At 50.9% G+C, this 20,975-nt stretch overlaps 1 protein-coding gene across 8 annotated transcripts; it reads left to right on the forward strand.

The window, feature by feature from the left end:
* The first annotated feature begins 4,579 nt into the window (after nt 1-4,579).
* LOC128847231 (zinc finger protein OZF-like) lies at nt 4,580-17,365 on the forward strand. Of its 8 annotated transcripts, XM_054046600.1 has the most exons (8): nt 4,580-4,776; nt 5,512-5,645; nt 8,905-9,065; nt 9,692-9,778; nt 10,367-10,493; nt 11,082-11,195; nt 11,511-15,798; nt 16,768-17,365. In XM_054046600.1, exons 4-7 carry the CDS (start codon nt 9,755-9,757, stop codon nt 12,788-12,790), a joined length of 1,545 nt encoding a protein of 514 aa, XP_053902575.1. In that variant the 5' UTR covers nt 4,580-4,776; nt 5,512-5,645; nt 8,905-9,065; nt 9,692-9,754; the 3' UTR covers nt 12,791-15,798; nt 16,768-17,365. The 8 variants fall into 8 exon arrangements, with proteins under 8 accessions (XP_053902575.1, XP_053902583.1, XP_053902577.1 ...); XM_054046608.1 differs by lacking the exon at nt 8,905-9,065; XM_054046602.1 differs by lacking the exon at nt 5,512-5,645.
* Nucleotides 17,366-20,975: the final 3,610 nt, after the last annotated feature.

Raw genomic sequence — 20,975 nt, forward strand, 5'->3', positions numbered from 1 at the left:
AGAAATTATATTTGTAACCTGTTTCTTCAGTGTATTAAGCTTAGTTTAACAAATGTATTTGGGCATAAGCTTTCATGGGCTAAAACCCACTTCATCTGATGCATGGAGTGAAAAATACAATAAGCAGTATATATATTACAGCACATGAAAAGCTGGGAGTTGCCTTACCAAGTGGGGGGAGGCGGAGGTCAGTGCTAACGAGGTCAATTGAATCAAGGTGGAAGTGGCCTATTCTCAACACTTGACAAGAAGGGGTAAATGTCAACAGAGGGGAAATTACTGTTTGTAGTGCTAACCTAATCACCTTGAATTGGCCTCGTTAGGTCATCTGCTCACACTTCTTGCAATGATCCTGAGGACCAGTGTGACATGAGCCTTTATTAGCGACCTCCCATGGCCCATGGTGGATAAATACTATGAAAGCAATGCATGAGGAGTAGTGAGTTGGTCAGGCCCAATCGGCGTTGTCATCATAGAACAATGCACCCTTTTCCGGTCATCACTGAAGGGCTCTTAGTGTCATAGGAGGCAGGGTCTGGGGTAGGGGGTTGCAGCGCGATGGGTTTTCAGACTCTTCTAGGGGTCTGTGGTGAAAATTTTTCATCTCCAAGGGAAATCCCCTCTGGCTGGCATTTCCCATGTGCCTGCCTGTTGCAGGACAGTCAATCCGCCTGGGGGAGCATTTTTTTGAGCTTCTCCCACTGACATAGCTGCCGCCACTCGTTGGGGGTGGATTAATTAGCTCTCCTGCCGGCTTAGAGTGGATACACTAGAGCAGCATTTCTCAAATGTGGCCACCGTTGATACCAGACACCTCTGTGTTCTTGGGGAACCAGGGTGCAGTATCCAGCCTGACTCATGAAGGCCACCGCTCCCCCCCCCCCCCCCCGCCTCTGCTTAAACCAAAACCCATCAGAGAGAAAAACTTGCAGAGAGCAGTGAAGGGTGTTGGGAGACACACCTAGACCTCTCCTGACAAGGGTGACAAGATTAAGACATCTCCATTAGCATACAGAATGGAGAGCAGAGACAACTCCCCTAGCCTCATCTGCATGAAAGATGGGACAGGAAGACATCTCAATTTACATAGAGAATGGAGAACAGAGAACCACACTGAATTCTGGGACCAGAAAAAGCAGGGAAGCACTGCATCATGGGAATCTCTGCTCCAGATGCTAATGAACCTATGGCTGCACACACCCAGCTCAGCAATTATCAGATCAATTCTAGTAACGAATCCTTAAGTGATATCCAAATACTGAAGCAGCCTAGTTGCATTGTGAGCTCCCTGGAAGAAAACACCACCCATAGCCAAGAGTGATCAGCTCCTATTGTCTAGTCTAAAGAACCCTTGAATCATCAGCTAACCTATAAACAAATCTAGTATTCTCTCTTGAACAATTGTATTTTCTCTACAAAAATCCCTTCTCACCCTCCAGTCAGTGTTCTGATGCTTAGATCCAAACTATGCATCAGTTCCACTGGAACTCCATCTTCTCCTGACTGATCATGCTGGGGGCTCTGCCTGTCTCCAGCATTCAGGACCCTCCACTACCACCATCACCTGGGAACCCCGACCAATTCAAGCCTCATGGAGTAGGTGAGATCTCCCCTCTTTCTCTCTCTCTGTTTTCCTTTCTACCTTAGGTATTAACCTTTAATCATGTATGTTATGTTGGTTTAGCCCTCCTTGTGTAGTTACCAATAGTATTCAATAAATAACTTTTATGGTTAACTTGATTGCTTCTCTCTCTCTTGCTGAACTTTACTCTTTTGTGCTTTTAGCTTCCCCCATTCACTCTACAGCAATGCTTCTTTTACCTAAGCTAAAGATCCCTGCATCGCCCAAAATACTGTGGGCTTTGCTCATCAAGTAGTTACTGCCAGTACAATTGTGATGTGAGAGCGGGGATAGGGACGTGCTGAATCTGGGACGCATAAGGGTAACAGCTTTGAAAATGCTGCTTGACCCAGTCCATGGAGCCCAGGGGCATATAAGGAGAGACAGCTTGAAAGTGCTGCTTCCTCCAGCCCAGTGAGTCCAGAGACATATAAGGGGTCAGCTTGACAGTGCTGATTGACCCGGTCCGCTCAGATTTGCTCTGTTAATGTATGTGTTGGTGTGGGTGTGTTCATCCGGTTCTGGGGCAGGAGTAACCCAGCCCTAGGGAACCTAGGTCCTGCAGGATAGCTCCATTGGGAGGGGACTTGCAGAAGGGAGAAGTAGAGCTCCATATGAAAACACAAGTAACACAAGCAGTACATTGATAGAATTACAGAATCCCCTTCCCCAGAAGAGTAACCCGAATAAATGAGCATACCCCAAAGTAATGGGCAAATCTCGTAATACCGTGGCCACATGCAGCCACCCGGGGCTTTTCTTGCGGCCACAGCTACCTGGGCGGTGATTAGGGTGGGTGGCAAAGCAGCGGCCCCTCCCCCAGACTCACCAGCAGGGTTTGGGCCCTGTCCCCTTCTGGAGCCACAAACGCTGGAGGAGCAGGCAACCGGTGTGTGTTCCCATCTTGTCGCCGGTGGTGGGGCTTGCGTTTCCGGCTTTAGCCCTGGTGGCTGCTGGCAGGCTCCAGCCCTGGCACTTCGGGCTCCAGCCCCAACCCAAGACTCAAGCCCCCCACCCATTGCCATGGCCTCTTCTGTCCCCGGGCTCCAGCTATGCAGCAGTAGGCTCCAGATCTCTGCTGCAGGACTCTGGGCCCCGGGCTCACCACCCCTCCCTCCACCACTGGTCCCTGCTGCTACCCATCCAGGGCTTAATTTGTCTCCCAATTTGCTGAGTTTGAGTAACTCTGCTGTAAAAAGTGATATTTGTATGTTTGTTAATCACTTTCTGCTGCCTCCCAGCTCGCTAGCAAGGCTGCTGCTGTGAAACGTGATATTAACAAATGTACAAACATCACTTTTCACAGACGCAGACCTACTAGCTAGCAAGTCTTTTAAAAATAACGCAACCAAAAAAGCAAAAGAAACAATAATAAAAAGACAAGAATATGCAACTACCTTATTTGTGTTTCTATTCTGTGTAGGTCCAGTAAAGAATACAGAGAACTGTATTATTGAGTGTGCAAAAAACCCCAAAACCTATGTAAATAAATTACAAGGATCTGGACATGGATATGTGCATATTTATTTGTTTTTCCTAAAGTTAATTAAGTATTTTAAGAAAAATTCTCAGAGTGGCCACCAGTGGGAACCCCTGCACTAGAGAGCTTACAATGGTGCAGCTGCATCAGCAGCCATAACCTAAGAGTGCTTCTAATAGGGTGACCAGATGTCCCGATTTTATAGGGACAATCCCGATTTTTGGGTCTCTTTCTTATATAGACTCCTATTACCCCCCACCCCCGTCCCGATTTTTCACACTTGCTGTCTGGTCACGCTAGCTTCTAATATCTTACTGTCTTTACTGGGCTATCTTGATTATCACTTCAAAAGTTTTTTTTCACTTACTTAGTTGGCCTCTCAGAGTTGGTAAGACAACTCCCACCTGTTCATGCTCTCTGTATGTGTGTATATATATCCCCTCAATATATGTTCCATTCTATGCATCCGAAGAAGTGGGCTGCAGTCCAAGAAAGCTTATGCTCTAATACATTTGTTAGTCTCTAAGGTGCCACAAGTACACCTGTTCTTTTTGAGGATACAGACTAACACGGCTGCTACTCTGAAACCCATCTAATATCTTAATCTGTTTTGGGCCTAGCAAAATGAGGCCCTGCACTTAACTGGGTGGCACTGGTCTGTTTCGATGGCTGCATCTGATCAATTACAACATTTATGGGGATTGTCTGGGCGCCCATCAGGAGAAGGTGGATGATTTTGGTGACAATCAGGAAACAATGAGGGGGAAATAGGGGACACTCCTGAATGGGCAAAGCACCAGTCCCTGACCCAGAGCAACAGGAGCTTTACTGCCGACATCCAGGTGCCCAACGGGGAGCTGCAGTCAGTGCCCACACCGGGGAGCCAGCCGGGACATGGGCAGACGCGATCCCTGGGAGGGGGGCAGACATGAAGGAGTTTAAATAGAGCCCAGGGCTGGGTTCATCTGGACCTACAAGTAACCGGAAGAACCCAGTGGCAAAGCTCTGACAGTTCCATGACCCAAGATAGGGGAGCAGAGCTGGTAGCTCCGGCCCAGGGCTGGTAGCTAGTGAGTGTGGTGTGGAGACAAGAGACCAGCTCTGACCACCTGCTCCCTGTGCCAGTCTGTTACCAGAGCGAATCACACACAGAGTGTCCCCGGCTGCCCTCGCCCCTGGATTCTCTGGAACAACCGGAGTCTCCATAGATACCTCCCTACTCCCCCCTCCCCGGATCTCACGTCTCTTTCTGTTCCCCCATTGATCCTGTGGCTTCTAGCCAGGATCTACATAGTGCTGGGAGAAGCTGCCCGTGCCCAGGGGAGGTGGGGCCCCCAGGGGGCAGGGTCTATGGCAGGCGGCTGCAGCGCGATGGGTTTATCGCTAGGACCCAGGAGCAGCTGGGTGGGAACAATGGCCGGGCTCCCTGTATCCCGGCGCCAGGAAGTGACTCGCAGCCGCTGCGGGGACTCTGGCTCCAGGCTCCCGGCGAGATCCCCGAGCCCCGGCGGCTGGTGCTGGGAGCCCGGAGCCCGGGCTGCAGCCGGGAGAGGGGAATCTCCAGCAGGGCCCTTCCCGCTGCTCCCCAGGAGCCTCTCCCAGGGCAGAGCCCCCAGCCCGGCCAGGCCCCTTCCCGGCCCGGCCCCTGCCCCAGGGGGCCCCGCTCGGAGGGAAGGTAAGAGAGACCCGCCCCCCCCCCGTCACCCCCGGGCTGCAGGGGGGGGTTTGGCCCCGGGCTGCTCCCAGCGGAGCTGGCTGCGATTCCCGCCCTGGGCCCGGGAAAGCTGCCGCCAGCTCCCGGTGTGTGCGGGGCGGGGGGAGCCAGCCCGGGCCATCCGCTGCCCCCACCATCTACTGCTTTGCTTGTGTGAAGGTACCGCTCGCTGACCTGGGAGGCCCAGGGGCTCTGCTGGCCCTAGGGATAAGAGCGGGCAGAGGAGTCCAATGTGGGGACAATCCGTGCAGGGGCCAAACTGATGTGCAGGAGGGTCAAGGCGCTGGAGGTAGGGGAAGGAGGTGGGGAAAATCAGAGACGGGGTAGTTAGGTACCAGGGTTAAGAATGTGGCTAAGGCCCGGCCAGGCAGTATCAGTGGGGAAACCCCAGGATAAGTAAGGGCAGAGGAGTTAAAAGCGACAGCAATGGGGGTGAGCAATCTGCAGTGGTTGCAAAAAAGGATGTTGAGGGGTCAAGGGGTTCCCCCCCGGGGGGGGGGGGGATGCTACACCTCAGCACCTGTTCCCAGGGCTGGGTTCTCTCACAGCTGCATCCCAAGGCCCAGAGGCATGGAGCTGCTAAAGGAGACCTGATTCTGCACAATATTTCACATACCCCCCTTCCCCCGCAAAGTTTTAGTGTTTAAAATAATCCCTGATCAGTTGCTATCTCTGCATCATGCCTCATTGATGCAGGAAGGCTCTTGGTCTGCCTAAGGATCCATGAATGGGAACTGTTCTGCTGGTGTCTGAGTGGGCTGGGATGTAGGAGACCCAGGTCTCAAGCAGAGGAGGAAAGCAGATTTGAACAGGGGTCTCCCACATCCCAGGTGAGTGCTGAAAGATAGAAGGTGGGACAGTGACATGGGGGGAGGCTGAAGAGGGGCAGGGGTGTAAGTAAGGGGGGATTGACGGGGGAACAGAGATGTGTGAGGCCGGGGGCAGGAGGGGATGGTGGCAGGGGGTAGCTGTTGCACCGAAGGGAGGATGGGGTGATGAAGGGGGGGAGGATTATGGGGCTGAGGGGAACGACGCTGGAATAGAGGGAAGATATGAGTGGGGGGTCACTGCGAGGAAAAGGGGGGATGTGGGGAGAGGAGGTTGTGAGGAGACTGGCTGGGGAAGGGAGAGCCGGGGGGCAGGGATAAGGCGGAGGGGTGGGGAGAGATACAAGGACAGCTTCCCTGCCCAATGGGGTAAGGAAGGTTGAGGGGGCTGCCCTGCCCAGCCCAGCAGCCAGTGGGGATTTTTTCCCCTACAAATGGTCAAACCAGCAGTGAGGAATGGGCAGGGTGACCATTCATCCTGAATTGGCCAGGACAGTCTTGTAATGCAGAGTTCAGGTCCTGGTCCTGAGCTGAATGACTCCGGGACACCATTTGTCCCGGATTCTCTGCGCCTGCCCCAGGCTCAGGGGCAGAGCCAGCCTGTTCCCTGCGGGTGGGATTGAGGTGGGCCTTAGCCCCCCTTCACCATGAGGCCCCACCCCCTGCTCCTCCTCTTTCCCCGAAGCCCTGCCACCTGACCAGGCCAGCAGCTAGATCAGGGCCATAATAAGAGCCACCCAGGCTGCAGTGGGGAGCCCCAGACTCTCCACTTGCCCTGAGTGGCTTGCCCTGGGGGGGTGGGTACATGTGCCAAGGGCTGCTCTTGAACACCCTATCCCCCTGTCCAGGGCAGGTGGAGGGTCCGGGGCTCCCTGCAGTGCCCTGGGCTCCCTGGGCAGCTCTTATCACAACCCAGCCTCTGGCCTGGGCAGGGCATTAGGAGGAGGAGCAGCAGGCGAGGCCTCTAGGGATAGGAGGGGTGGGGCCGTGGAGGGGGCGGGGCTCCTGCATGTGTCCTGCATCCTGCTTTTGCCTTTTTTGAAAGGTGACCTAGGAATTGGGGGCGGACAGGAGACTTCCCCCGAAGGGCTGAGAATTTACAAAGGCAAATGTCCACCCAGAACCCCTCCCCCAACACAGCCAGCTCCCAATTTCATATTTGTGTTTAAAGGCAATCTCATTATTTGGGGGGTCTGACTCCTGGGTTGACAGGACTGAACAGGGGCTGGTCTGATTTCTGTGCAGGATTCAGTGTCCAACCAGAGTCACTGCGAGCCAAAAGGAGTGGAATTGGGGTTTGGTTTGGATCAGTGGCAGTCAGTGTGTTCGGTTCTGGTTCAAGATGACCCAAAATAGTTCAGTTACCAGGCAGTGCCCCAGAAGGGGGGAGGGGGTTGAGAGTGAGCCCTGTGACTTGCTTCAGTGGGGAACTGAATTTGGGGCATGGAGCCTGCCTCAGGTTGTGACAGTTGGAGGGAGGAGCTGCCCCAAGGGGTGGGGACGGGTGAGAGGAGGCCTGTCTAAGGGGAAGAAGAATTGAGCAGCCTTTTTCCTTGGGCTTGAAGAGTTAATGTTAACTTCTGGGACAGGGAGCCCCCACTTCTCCTCCCCCTCCCTCCCTGCTCCTGTGGGCTGCCTCCTTCTCTTTTTCTGCCGGGACAGGCTGTTCCGGTAGTGATCACATGCCTGGGGGTTGTTTTGTTGTCTTGTTTTATAATGAATGAGATCAGAGTAGGTTTTATTTTATTTTGTCATATAATGAGCTGAAAAATTGCTGAAACTTCATTTTAACTGGAAGCCATTTTTCCCTGAGTTCGATTCAGGTTCACTGAGGAAGAGGAAAAATGATGGTTTAAGTCTGGTTCCATAGGTGCCGACTCCGTGGGTGCGCCGGGGCTGGCGAACCCACGGGGAAAAATTGATGGGTGCTCTGCACCCACCGGCAGCTCCCCACCCCAGCTCACCTCTGCCTCCTCCCCTGAGTGTGCCGTGTCCCGCTTCTCCCCCCTCCCTCCCAGCGCTTGCCGCCGCGAAACAGCTGTTTCACGCTGCAAGCTCTGGGAGGGAGGGGGAACACGGCTCGCTCGGGGGAGGAGGTGGGGCCGGGCCGGGGATTTGGGGAAGGGGTTGGAATGGGGGCGGGGCAGGGGTGGAGTCGAGGGGGGGTGGGGGGCTCGAGCATCCACTGGCGCTGGGAAAAGTTGGCGCCTATGTCTAGTTCCAGTTCAGTTAAGCATATCGGTTCAACCTGGTTCTCTGGTTCTGTTCTGGTGTGAGTCCAGGTGGGCAAATGAAATCTGCAGCCACTGAACTGTCCTCATAAGGAAGGCTGGGGGGCTGGTTATTGCTAAGGCAGAGGAGGCTGGTGTCTGTCTCTGTCTGCTCATGATTAAGGCTGCAAGTTTGTCACGGAACTCACGGATTCTGTGACTTTCCATGACTTCTGCAGCGGCTGGTGTGGCTGCCTCCGGGGATGCCCCAAGTAGCTCAGGTCCCTGGGCCAGTCTCACCAGCCACTGCTGGGGCAGTTCTGGGCCAGCACCCCTGCCCCCAACAACAGCAGGAGGAGTTTGCATGTGGGAGGGGGCTCAGGGCTAGGGGTCGGAGTGTGGGAGGGGGTGAGGGCTCTGGGTGACACTTACCTTCGGGGGGCTCCCCGGAAGTGACAACAGGTCCCTCCCTCGGCTCCTAGCTCCACGCGCTGCCTCCACCTGCAGGCACCGCCTCCACACTTCCCATAGACTGTGGTTCCTGGCCAATGGGACCTATGGGGTGGCAGTTCACAGAGCTAGGAGCTTAGGGAGGGACATGTCCTGTGGCATGGGAACAGTGGGGGTGCTGAAAGCCAACCCCCTTACCTGTGTCTGTCCCCCCCAGTCGGCAGCCAGGGTGCGGGGGGGCTGGGACCCGGGACTGGGACCTGGAAGGCATGATGGGCTGGGAGCCGGGGGGCACGGTGGGCCAGCTCCCAGGTGTGGGGGGGCCGGGCCCTGGGCGTGGGAGGCTGGCAGCGGAGCCTCGGCTAAAACCTGCACCCAGTCATTAGCTGCTGCCACCAGAGGGCTCTGGCTATTGCTCAGGGAGAGGAGGGGGCTGGTGTGTGTCTCTCTCTGCTCCTGATATTAGAGCCCTTGAGTTGAGCTGCCTGGGTCAGATGCTGCTGCCTCCTCTACCTGAGAGCCCAGACTGGGAAACTGCTGCTCCCCAGTGGGGTCTGTGCCAGGGACAGACCTTCATTAACACCCCCCCCCCCTGTGCCCAGCCCAGGTGGACACTTTCTCCAGTGGCTGGAATCAGCCCCCTGGGGCAGACCCGGACTCTGCCCACACCAGCCCCTGAGCCGAGCCTGCAGGGGACTTGGAAAGGGCTGGGGCTGGGCAGGAAAGTGACTCTGCACAAAGGGCCCCTTTCAGCGACCTGCTGGTGAGTTTGTACCGGGGGGGGGGGCTCTCTATGGGTCTGTGGCTCCCAGAGCTGCTGCCCTCAGTGACACAGCCAGGCAAATGCCACAGGAACGGGACAGTCCCCAGTTCTCCCAGGCAGAGGGGGGAGGGACAGAGACAGGAAGGGGAATGGTGAGACCGAAAGGGGCAGCAGGAGCAAGAAGTGGGGAGGGAGGTTCCCAGCTCCCAGCCCTGCCCAGATCCATTCCCTGCATCCCCCTGGGCCGACTCACTCTCCTGGGAACAAGGGGAGGAGCTGACAGAGGAAAAGCCAGTTCTTGACATAGACAGTCCCCACCCTGCTGGGGAGATGCAGTGCCCTCAGGGGCAATGTCAGGGGGAATCTGCCAAAGTGGCTCCTTTGATTCTGCTCCTTTCTAGCATTTGTCTTAGGGACTCTGTCCCTGGAGGGGTTAAAAGTGTCTCAGGGGTTCAGTGCTGGTGGGAGGGGCCAGGTCTGTGTTGTAATAAAGAGACTGAGGGTTTTCCCAGCATGGCAGAGTCCAGAGCGTCTGTCTGTAGGGAAAGAGTCTGGGGGGAATCGGGGTGTGAAATGGACTCAAGCCCCTTCTGAAACCTCCCTAATCACCCCTCTCGCCCTGACAGGCTGAGGAATCACGTCTGCGTTTTGCCCCAGATCGTCCCGTCTCCAGGAGACAGGGAAGGGAAATGGCTGTGATGGAGCCAGCTCAGGTAGGAGATTTTCAGGGAGCTTTGGGGCAGAGTGGGGTTTGCTGTAGAGGGGGAGGGGCAGGAAACACACAGGGTGAGGCAGGGAGGGGACAGGGTGTGATAAACCTGCTGGGACATGTTCAACTTGGAGCCTGATTTTCTGAAAAGGCCCATTGGTGGGTTGGAGGAGGGGTGAACATTCCCCCATTTCTGAAACAGGAAACACGCCCCTGGGCAGGGCTGGGAAAACTGACCAGACTCCCAGTGCTGGAGCCTGAACCCACTGGCCAGAGGCTGCTGTGAAATAAAAGGGAAGCTCTTGGGATTCCTGTCCCTGTCCCCGGCTCAGAGCTCTGCTTCCCATATCAGCCTGTGGCTGGCAGGCATGTGGGAAATGAGAAGACCCTGCCCTGCTCCGTCTGCTGGGGGGACAAGGAGCTCTCACCTCCCCACCCCCTGAAGCCTCCTGGCTGCTCTGAGCAGGGTGGGGGTGCGATTCTGCTCCTCTGGCCCTCCCAGAGCTTCCATTTTATTGATCTTTCTCCCCCATGAACACTGAGATAGTGGCTGGGGCAGCAGGTGCTGAGTGGGGGACTCTTGTTGTTTCAGATGCCGGTGACCTTCGAGGAGGTGGCTGTGTATTTCACCCAGGGGCAGGGGGCTCTGCTGGACCCCACTCAGAGAGCCCTCTACAGGGACGTCATGCAGGAGAACTATGAGACGGTGACCTCATTGGGTAAGTGATACTCGTCCCCTCGGTTATTGGAAGCCACGGGGTCTGCATTTCTGAATCTGTTTTTTCCGTGGTCACGTAGTCCCCAGCTCCAGTGTGGGAGCGAGACTTTCATCTGCATACCCCCTCCTATGGGATCGGGGAGTCATAAACCTAATGCACATGCTGATTCATCCCCATCCCTCCAATTTTCAAGGGGGCAGAAGCCATGTATTGTCCTGTCTGGTTTAACTCTCACTCTCACACAGAATCCCAGTGCCCCTCCCTTCCTGGGACTAGCTCCAGCCCTGGGGAGGGCTCTGGAGATTTCGCAATATGCAGGGGTTAAACTCCTGAGCTGAGTCTGCCTCAGCAAGTCCCACCAGCTCCCGGAAAGCCCTAGGGATGGCTTGACAACCATCACCTCCACCCCCATTCCCCAGATATTTGCCTCTCCCAAGGGGGCTCAGGGACCATGCTCCCCCTTCCTTCAGATCCCATGTGCCCCCAGCACAGCATGGGGTCCGGTTAAACTCAGGAATGTTCTTTGTGACAAATATTCCTCCAATATCTGATGCGCCCCAACCTTGCCTGATTTCACCCCCTGTGCAGGATTCCCCATTCCCAAACCGGACCTGATCGCCCGGCTGGAACGAGGGGAAGAGCTGTGGGTCCCGGATCTCCAGGCCCCTGAGGAAAGGGAGAGCCCGAGAGGTACCCGCACAGGTGAGGAGTCAGTGAGACTGACACAAAAACCATCTGAAGGAAAAAGCTCAGACTCCCAAAAATGTGCTGTGAGGTCTTCCTCATCTCCCCCAGGTCAGGCTGTAGTCAGATATCACTCACCGTCTCCCACCCACCCTGTTAGCTGTCAGGAGTTTCCTTCCTGATTTTACTTCCCAGTGAGTGTTTGCATGGGGATGTGGAGAGAGAATCCAATTTCTCCATCTCCCCACCTTTATTGTGTTGAGTTTTCCGTTTTTGCTATTCCCCTTTCTCCCCGGCACAGGCAGTGACTCATGTCTGGATTCTCTCTCCCAGCAGGTGGTGAGAGAGTGAGTGTGAATGAGGAGAACAATCAACAGTGGGAAGTTCCCGGGGAAGTGGAACCATGGGGGACCTTTTTGAGAAGAGCTGAAGGGAATTTTTCCCAGTGCTTGGAACAGGGAGAAGCCTGGGGAAATCGGGGCAGGTCAGAAAAACAGCTGGGAAAAGTGACAAAAGTGGATGAATCCATTGATTGTGCGGCAGGATGCAAGGATCCCAAGGAAACCACAGTCCAGCAGACAAGTCAAAAGGAAGAAGAACCCTATAAATGCCCCAATATTGAGAATAGATCTCATATGAGTACAAACCTTATTTCTCATTGGAGAAACCACACCGGAGAGAGACCCTATAAATGTCTTGATTGTGGGAAATGTTTCAATCAGAAGTCAACGCTTGTTAGGCATCAGACAGTCCACACAGGAGAGAAACTCCATAAATGCTCGGAGTGTGGGAAAAGCTTCAATAGATGCTCATACCTCGCAATACATCAGAGAATCCACACGGGATTCAGACCCTATAAATGCCTTGAGTGTGGGAAGTGTTTCAATTGGAAGTCAAGCCTTATTACACATCAGAGAACCCATACAGGAGAGAAGCCCCATAAATGCTCGGACTGTGGGAAAAGTTTCATGCACAGATCTGACCTTATTAGACATCAGAAAACGCACACAAGAGAGAAACCCCATAAGTGCTTGGACTGTGGGAAAACGTTCACACAGAGATCAACCCTTGTTGCACATCAGAGAATCCATACAGGAGAGAAACCCTTTAAATGTTTGGACTGTGGAAAATGCTTCAGCCAGAGTTCATATCTTACTTCACATCAGCAAATCCACACTGGAGAGAGAACCTATAAATGCCTCGACTGTGGGAAATGTTTCAATTGGCAGTCATCATTTATTACACATCAGAAGATCCATACAGGAGAGAAACCCCATAAATGTTTGGACTGTGGGAAAAGCTTCAGTAGCACCTCAGACCTCGCTAAGCATCACAGAACCCACACGGGAGAGAGACCCTACAAATGCTTGAACTGTGGGAAAAGTTTCAATAACAACTCAAATCTTCGTAAACATGGGAAAATCCACACTGGTGAGAGACCTTATAAATGCTTTGATTGTGGGAAATGTTTCATTTGGAAGTCAAACCTTACCAGACATCAGGGAACTCACACAAGAGACAGATCCCACAGCTGCTTGGAATGCGGGGAAAGTTTCATCCAGAGATTGGACCTTACGCAACATCAGACAATGCACAAGAGACAGGAAACATAAATGCTTGGATTGTGGAAAAAGTTACATTAAGAGAGCAAACCATATTACGCATCAGAGAACACACACAGGAGAATATCCCCATACATGCTTGGACTATCTAGGGGCGCTCACCCGTGTGGCTTCTCCGATGTTCAGTAAGAACATAAGAACGGCCGTACTGGGTTAGACCAAAGGTCCATCTAGCCCAGTATCCTGTCTACCGACAGTGGCCAATGCCAGGTGCCCCAGAGGGAATGAACCTAACAGGTAATGATCAAGTGATCTCTCTCTCCTGCCATCCATCTCCACCCTCTGACAAACAGAGGCTAGAGACACCATTCCTTACCCATCCTGGCTAATAGCCATTAATGGACTTAACTTCCATGAATTTATCCAGTTCTCTTTTAAACGCTGTTATAGTCCTAGCCTTCAATACCTCCTCAGGCAAGGAGTTCCACAAGTTGACTGTGCACTGTGTGAAGAAGAACTTCCTTTTATTTGTTTTAAACCTACTGCCTATTAATTTCATTTGGTGGCCCCTAGTTCTTGTATTATGGGAATAAGTAAATAACCTTTCCTTATTTACTTTCTCCACATCACTCATGATTTTATATACCTCTATCATATCCCCCCTTAGTCTCCTCTTTTCCAAGCTGAAAAGTCCTAGCCTCTTTAATCTCTCCTCATATGGGACCCGTTCCAAACTCCTAATAATTTTAGTTGCCCTTCCCTGAACCTTTTCTAGTGCCAGTATATCTTTTTTGAGATGAGGAGACCACATCTGTACTCAGTATTCAAGATGTGGGCATACCATGGATTTATATAAGGGCAATAATATATTCTCCGTCTTATTTTCTGTCCTTTTTTTAATGATTCCTAACATCCTGTTTGCCTTTTTGACGGCCTCTGCACACTGCGTGGACGTCTTCAGAGAACTATCCACGATGACTCCAAGATCTTTTTCCTGATTTGTTGTAGCTAAATTAGCCCCCATCATATTGTATGTATAGTTGGGGTTATTTTTTCCAATGTGCATTACTTTACATTTATCCACATTAAATTTCATTTGCCATTTTGTTGCCCAATCACTTAGTTTAGTGAGATCTTTTTGAAGTTCATCACAGTCTGCTTTGGTCTTAACTATCTTGAGCAGTTTAGTATCATCTGTAAACGTTGCCACCTCACTGTTTACCCCTTTCTCCAGATCATTTATGAATAAGTTGAATAGGATCGGTCCTAGGACTGACCCTTGGGGAACACCACTAGTTACTCCTCTCCATTCTGAGAATTTACCATTAATTCCTACCCTTTGTTCCCTGTCTTTTAACCAGTTCTCAGTCCATGAAAGGACCTTCCCTTTTATCCCATGACAACTTAATTTACGTAAGAGCCTTTGGTGAGGGACCTTGTCAAAGGTTTTCTGGAAATCTAAGTACACTATGTCCACTGGATCCCCCTTGTCCACATGTTTGTTGACCCCTTCAAACAATTCTAATAGATTAGTAAGACAGGACTTCCCTTTACAGAAACCATGTTGACTTTTGCTCAACAATTTATGTTCTTCTAGGTGTCTGACAATTTTATTCTTTACTATTCTTTCAACAAATTTGCCTGGTACCGACATTAGACTTACTGGTCTGTAATTGCCGGGATCACCTCTAGAGCCCTTTTTAAATATTGGCGTTACATTAGCTATCTTCCAGTCATTGGGTACAGAAGCCGATTTTAAAGGACAGGTTACAAACCTTAGTTAATAGATCCGCAACTTCACATTTATGTTCTTTCAGAACCTTGGGTGAATGCCATCCGGTCCCAGTGACTTGTTAATGTTAAGTTTATCAATTAATTCCAAAACCTCCTCTAGTGACACTTCAATCTGTGACAGTTCCTCAGATTTGTCACCTCTAAAAGCCGTCTCAGGTTTGGGAATCTCCCTAACATCCTCAGCCGTGAAGATTGAAGCAAAGAATTTGTTTAGTTTCTCCGCAATGACTTTATCATCTTTAAGCGCTCCTGTTGTATCTCGATCATCCAGGGGCCCCACTGTTTGTTTAGCAGGCTTCCTGCTTCTGATGTACTTAAAAACATTTTGTTATTACCTTTTGAATTTTTGGCTAGCCATTCTTCAAACTCCTCTTTGGCTTTTCTTATTACATTTTTACACTAAGGCCTGGTCTACACTATGAGTTTAATTCAAATTTAGCAGCATTAAATCAAATTAACCCTGCAGCCGTCCACACAATGAAGCCATTTACGTCAAAATAAAGGACTCTTAAAATCGATTTCTGTACTCCTCCCCGACGAGGGGAGTAGCGCCGCAATCGACATTGCCATTTCAAATTAGAGTTAGTGTGGCCACAATTTGACAGTATTGGCCTCCAGGAGCTATCCCACAGTGCACCGTTGTGACTGCTCTGGACAGCAATCTGAACTCAGATGCACTGGCCAGGTAGACAGGAAAAGCCCCGTGAACTTTTGAATTACATTTTCTGTTTGGCCAGCGTGGAGAGCACAGGTGACCACGCAGAGCTCATCAGCACAGGTAACCATGCAGTCTGAGAATGGAAAAAGAGCATCAGCATGGACCATACGGGAGGTACTGGATCTGATCACTGTATGGGGAGACGATTCCGTGCTAGCAGAACTATGTTCCAAAAGATGAAATGCCAGAACATTTGAAAAAATCTCCAAGGGCATGATGGAGAGAGGCCACAATAGGGATTCACTACAGTGCCGCGTGAAAGTTAAGGAGCTCAGACAAGCCTACCAGAAAACCAAAGAAGCAAACGGAAGGTCCGAGGCAGAGCCGCAGACATGCCGCTTCTACGCTGAGCTGCATGCAATTCTAGGGGGGGTAATCTCAGCCATGCCTGAGGATTCTGCGGACGGGGAAGATGAGGAGGAGGATGACGACGAGCTTGCGGAGAGCACACAGCACTCTGTTCTTCCCAACAGCCAGGATCTTTTTCTCAGCCTGACTGAAGTACCCTCCCAACCCTCAGACAATGAGGCCATGGAAGGGACCTCCGGTGAGTGTACCTTTGTAAATATAAAACATGGTTTAAAAGCAAGCGTTTTTTAATGATTAATTTGCCCTGAGGACTTGGGATGCATTTGTGGCCAGTACAGCTACTGGAAAAGTCTGTTAACGTGTCTGGGGATGGAGCAGAAATCCTCCAGGGACATCTCCATGAAGCTCTCCTGGAGGTACTCCAAAAGCTTTTGTAGAAGGTTTCTGGGCAGTGCAGCCTTATTCCGTCCTCCATGGTAGGACACTTGACCATGCCATACTAGTAGCAATTAATCTGGTATCATTGCATGATAAAGCCTGGCAGCGTATGGTCCCAGTGTTTGCTGGCATTCAAGCAACATCTGTTCTTTATCTCGCTGTGTTATTCTCAGGAGAGTGATGTCGTTCATGGTAACCTGGTTGAAATACGGGAATTTAATTAAGGGGACAGAGGTGGCTGTTCCTACTGTGGCTGAAAAGAAATCCTTCCCTGCAGTTAGCCAAGTGGGGGGAGGGAGAGGGGGAGAGATCATTGGCGCTGAGCTTTTTGCGTTTGGCTAGCAGGGATCTTCCCTGATACCAGCCACGCGGTGAGGGGAGGGGTAAAGCGATTATCCCAGAGAATTGGATGGGGGGGGTTAGTTTGGTTTCTGCTGCTGCATGTTAACAAGAAAACCGCAGCACTCAACGGGCTTTGCTTGGTATTTGGGAAAGGAGGGCGCTGCTTTTCTGATGGCTACAGAAGCCAAAAGACAATGGCTTACCATGGCCGCATGCAAGCCGAATTCTGTTGCCCGGACCTGCGTCTGTGCTCTCTAACACCAAAGCCGCAGGCACTCAATATTAAGATGTAAAATGTGACCTTGTACCGAAATCACATGTGCTATGTAATGTGAATAGTTTTGTTCACCATGAAAGAGTATAAGCATTGTTCTGTAAAATGTATCTTTTTAAATACTTCTCTACTTTTTTTCCCTCCCTCCCACAGCTGCAAATTTTTCAAGCCTCCCTCCTTCATCCCGAAGGCTATCTCAGATAAGGCAGCAAAAAAAAGGACACGAGACGAAATGTTCTCTGAAATCATGGAATCCACCCGCAATGAAAGAGCTCATCTGAATGAGTGGAAGGATACGGTATCAAAATATAGGAAAGATGCCAGTGAACGTGAGGCCATGAGGGACGCTCGAGATGAGAGGAGGGATGCTCGAGATGAGAGGTGGCAGGCTGCAATGCTGGGGCTGCTGTGTGATCAAATGGACATGCTCCGGCGTCTGGTGGAGCTTCAGGAACAGCAGCAGGATCACAGAGTGCCGCTACAGCCCCTGTATAACCACCCTCCCCCCTCACCATGTTCCGTAGCCTCCTCACCCAGACGTGTAAGAAAGTGGGGGGGGGGGGAGACTCCATGCACCTTCCCACTCCACCCCAGTAGACAACCCAAGCAAAAGGCTGTCATTATTTTGAACTTTTTTAGTGGCCTTTTCCTTCCCTCCTATCCTCCTCCCAAACCCCACCCAGGCTACCTTGTCGGTTCTCTCCCTATGTTTATAATCAACTAATAAAGAATACATGATTTTTAAACGATAGTGACTTTATTTCCTTTGAAAGCATGCTGTGAACGAAGGGGGGAGGGTGGTTTGCTTACAGGGAATGAGTCAATCAAGGGGGCGGGTTTTCAAGAAACACAACTTTCACACCGGTTTTCAAACTGGTTTTCAAAGCTTCTCTGATGCGCAGCGCTTCCTGGTGTGATCTTCTAATCGTCCTGGGGTCTGACTGTGCGTAATCAGCAGCCAGGCGATTTGCTTCAGGCTCCCACCCTGCCATAAAGGTCTCCCCCTTACTCTCATAGAAATTGTGGAGCACACAGCAAGCAGCAATAACAATGGGTATATTGGTTTGGCTGAGGTCTGAGCGAGTCAGTAACGTGTGCCAGCGACCTTTTAAAGGTCCAAATGCACATTCTACCACCATTCTGCACTTGCTCAGCCTGTAGTTGAACAGCTCCTGACTACTGTCCAGGCTGCCTGTATATGGCTTCATGAGCCATGGCATTAAGGGGTAGGCTGGGTCCCCAAGGATAATTATAGGCATTTCAACATCCCCAACGGTTATTTTCTGGTCTGGGAAGTAAATCCCTTGCTGCAGCCGTTTAAACAGAGCAGTGTTCCTGAAGACACGAGCGTCATTAACCCTTCCCGGCCAGTCCACGTTGATGTTGGTGAAACGTCCCTTGTGATCCACCAGTGCTTGCAGCACTATTGATAAGTACCCCTTGCGGTTTATGTACTGGCTGCCCTGGTGCTCTGGTGCCAAGATAGGGATATGGGTTCCATCTATCGCCCCACCACAGTTAGGGAATCCCATTGCAGCAAAGCCATCCACTATGACCTGCACATTTCCCAGAGTCACTACCTTTCATAGCAGCAGCTCAGTGATTGCTTTAGCTACTTGCATCACAGCAGCCCCCACAGTAGATTTGCCCACTCCAAATTGATTCCCGACTGACCGGTAGCTGTCTGGCGTTGCAAGTTTCCACAGGCTATTGCCACTCGCTTCTCAACTGTGAGGGCTGCTCTCATCTTGGTATTCTTGTGCTTCAGGGCAGGGAAAAGCAAGTCACAAAGTTCCATGAAAGTGCCCTTACACATGCGAAAGTTTCGCAGCCACTGGGAAACATCCCAGACCTGCAACACTATGCGGTCCCACCAGTCTGTGCTTGTTTCCCGGGCCCAGAATCGGCGTTCCATGGCTATAACCTGCCCCATTAACAGCATGATCTCCAAAGTGCTGGGGCCCATGGTTTGAGAGAATTCTGTGTCCGTGTCCCTGTCCATGTCCTCATCACTGTCGTCGCCGCACTACTGTAGCTTACTCCTCCTCGCCTGGTTTTGCAGGTTCTGGTTCAGCATAAACTGCACGATAATGCACGAGGTGTTTACAATGTTCATGACTGCTGTCTTGAGCTGAGCGGGCTCCATGCTTGCCATGGTATGGCGTCTGCACAGGTCACCCAGGAAAAAAAGCGCGAAACAGTTGTCTGCCGTTGCTTTCCCGGAGGGAGGGGGAGAATGTACCCAGAACCACCTACGACAATGTTTTTGGCCCCATCAGGCATTGGGATCTCAACCCAGAATTCCAATGGGCGGAGGAGACTGTGGGAACTATGGGATAGCTACCCACAGTGCAATGCTCTGGACGTCGTCACTAGCCTCGGTACATGGACGCACACCGCCGAATTAATGTGCTTATGTGGCTGCATACACTCGACTTCATACAATCGGTTGCTAAAAATTGAATTCTGTAAATTCGGATTAATCCCATAGTGTAGACATACCCTTAATTTGGCGGTGTTTATGCTCCTTTCTATTTACCTCACTAGGATTTGACTTCCACTTTTTAAAAGATGCCTTTTCATCTCTCACTGTTTCTTTTACATGGTTGTTAAGCCACGGTGGCTCTTTTTTAGTTCTTTTACTGTGTTTCTTAATTTGGGGTATACATTTAAGTTGGGCCTCTATTATGGTGTCTTTAAAAAACACCCATGCAGCTTGCAGGGATTTCACTTTAGTCACTGTACCTTTTAATTTCTGTTTAACTGAACCCCTCATTTTTGCCTAGTTCCCCCTTTTGAAATTAAATGCCACTGTGTTGGGCTGTTGAGATGTTCTTCCCACCACAGGAATGTTAAATGTTGTTATATTATGGTCACTATTTCCAAGCGGTCCTGTTATAGTTACCTCTTGGACCAGCTCCTGCGCTCCACTCAGGACTAAATCAAGAGTTGCCTCTTCCCTTGTGGGTTCCCGTACCAGCTGCTCCAAGAAGCAGTCATTTAAAGTATTGAGAAATTTTGTCTCTGCATTTCGTCCCAAGGTGACATGTTCCCAGTCAATATGGGGATAATTGAAATCCCCCACTATTATTGAGTTCTTAATTTTGATAGCCTCTCTAATTTCCCTTAGCATTTCATCATCACTATCACTATCCTGGTCAGGTGGTCAATAATAGATCCCTAATGTTATATTCTTCTTAAAGCATGGAATTACTATCCATAGAGATTCTGTGGAACATGTGGATTCACTTAAGATTTTTACTTCATTTGATTCTACATTTTCTTTCACATATAGTTCCATTTCTCCCCTCCCCCCACACGACCTGTTCGGTCCTTCTGATATATTTTGTACCCCGGGATGATTGTGTCCCATTGATTGTCCTCGGTTCACCAGGTTTCTCTGATGCCTATTACACCGCTACCTCGATATAACGCTGTTCTCGGGAGCCAAAAAATCTTACCGCGTTATAGGTGAAACTGCGTTATATCGAACTTCCTTTGCGCCACCGGAGTGTGCAGCCCCGCCTCCCCGAGCACTGCTTTACCGTGTTATATCCGAATTTGTGTTATATCAGGTAGCGTTATATCGAGGTAGAGGTGTATATCAATATCCTCCTTTATCACGAGGCACTCTAGTTCACCCATCTTATTATTTAGACTTCTAGCATTTGGGTACAAGCACGTTAAAAACTTGTCACTGTTTATTTGTCTGCCCTTTTCTGATGTGTCCGATTTTTAATGTGAATGTTTCTCATCTGATCTGGCCCTTACATTATCCTCTTCCATCCTTTGCTTCTGACTATAACTTAGAGAATCTCTATCAATAGACTCTCCTCTAAGAGAAGTCTGTCCAAGCCACATGCTCCTCCGCACCTCTTGGCTTTCCCCAGCTCTTAGTTTAAAAACTGTTCTGCAACCTTTTTAATGTTAAGTGCCAGCAGTCTGGTTCCACTTTGGTTTAGATGGAGCCCATCTCTCTTGTATAGGCTCCCCCCATCCCAAAAGTTTCCCCAGTTCCTAATGAATCTGAACCCCTCCTCTCTACACCATCGTCTCATCCACGCATTGAGACTCTCAAGCTCTACCTGCCTACCTGGCCCTGCGCGTGGAACTGGGAGCATTTCTGAGAATGCCACCATAGAGGTCCTGGATTTCAGTCTCTTCCCTAGCAGCCTAAATTTGGCTTCCAGGACGTCTCTCCTACCCTTCCCTATGTCATTGGTACCAACATGTACCACAACCACTGGCTCCTCCCCAGCACTACACATAAGTTTATCTAGATGTCTCTAGAGATCTGCAACCTTCGCACCAGGCAGGCAAGTCACCATACAGTTCTCCCGGTCATCACAAACCCAGCGATC

Source organism: Malaclemys terrapin, chromosome 13 (assembly GCF_027887155.1).
Source record: "Malaclemys terrapin pileata isolate rMalTer1 chromosome 13, rMalTer1.hap1, whole genome shotgun sequence".
In the NCBI taxonomy this organism is placed as follows: domain Eukaryota; kingdom Metazoa; phylum Chordata; order Testudines; family Emydidae; genus Malaclemys; species Malaclemys terrapin.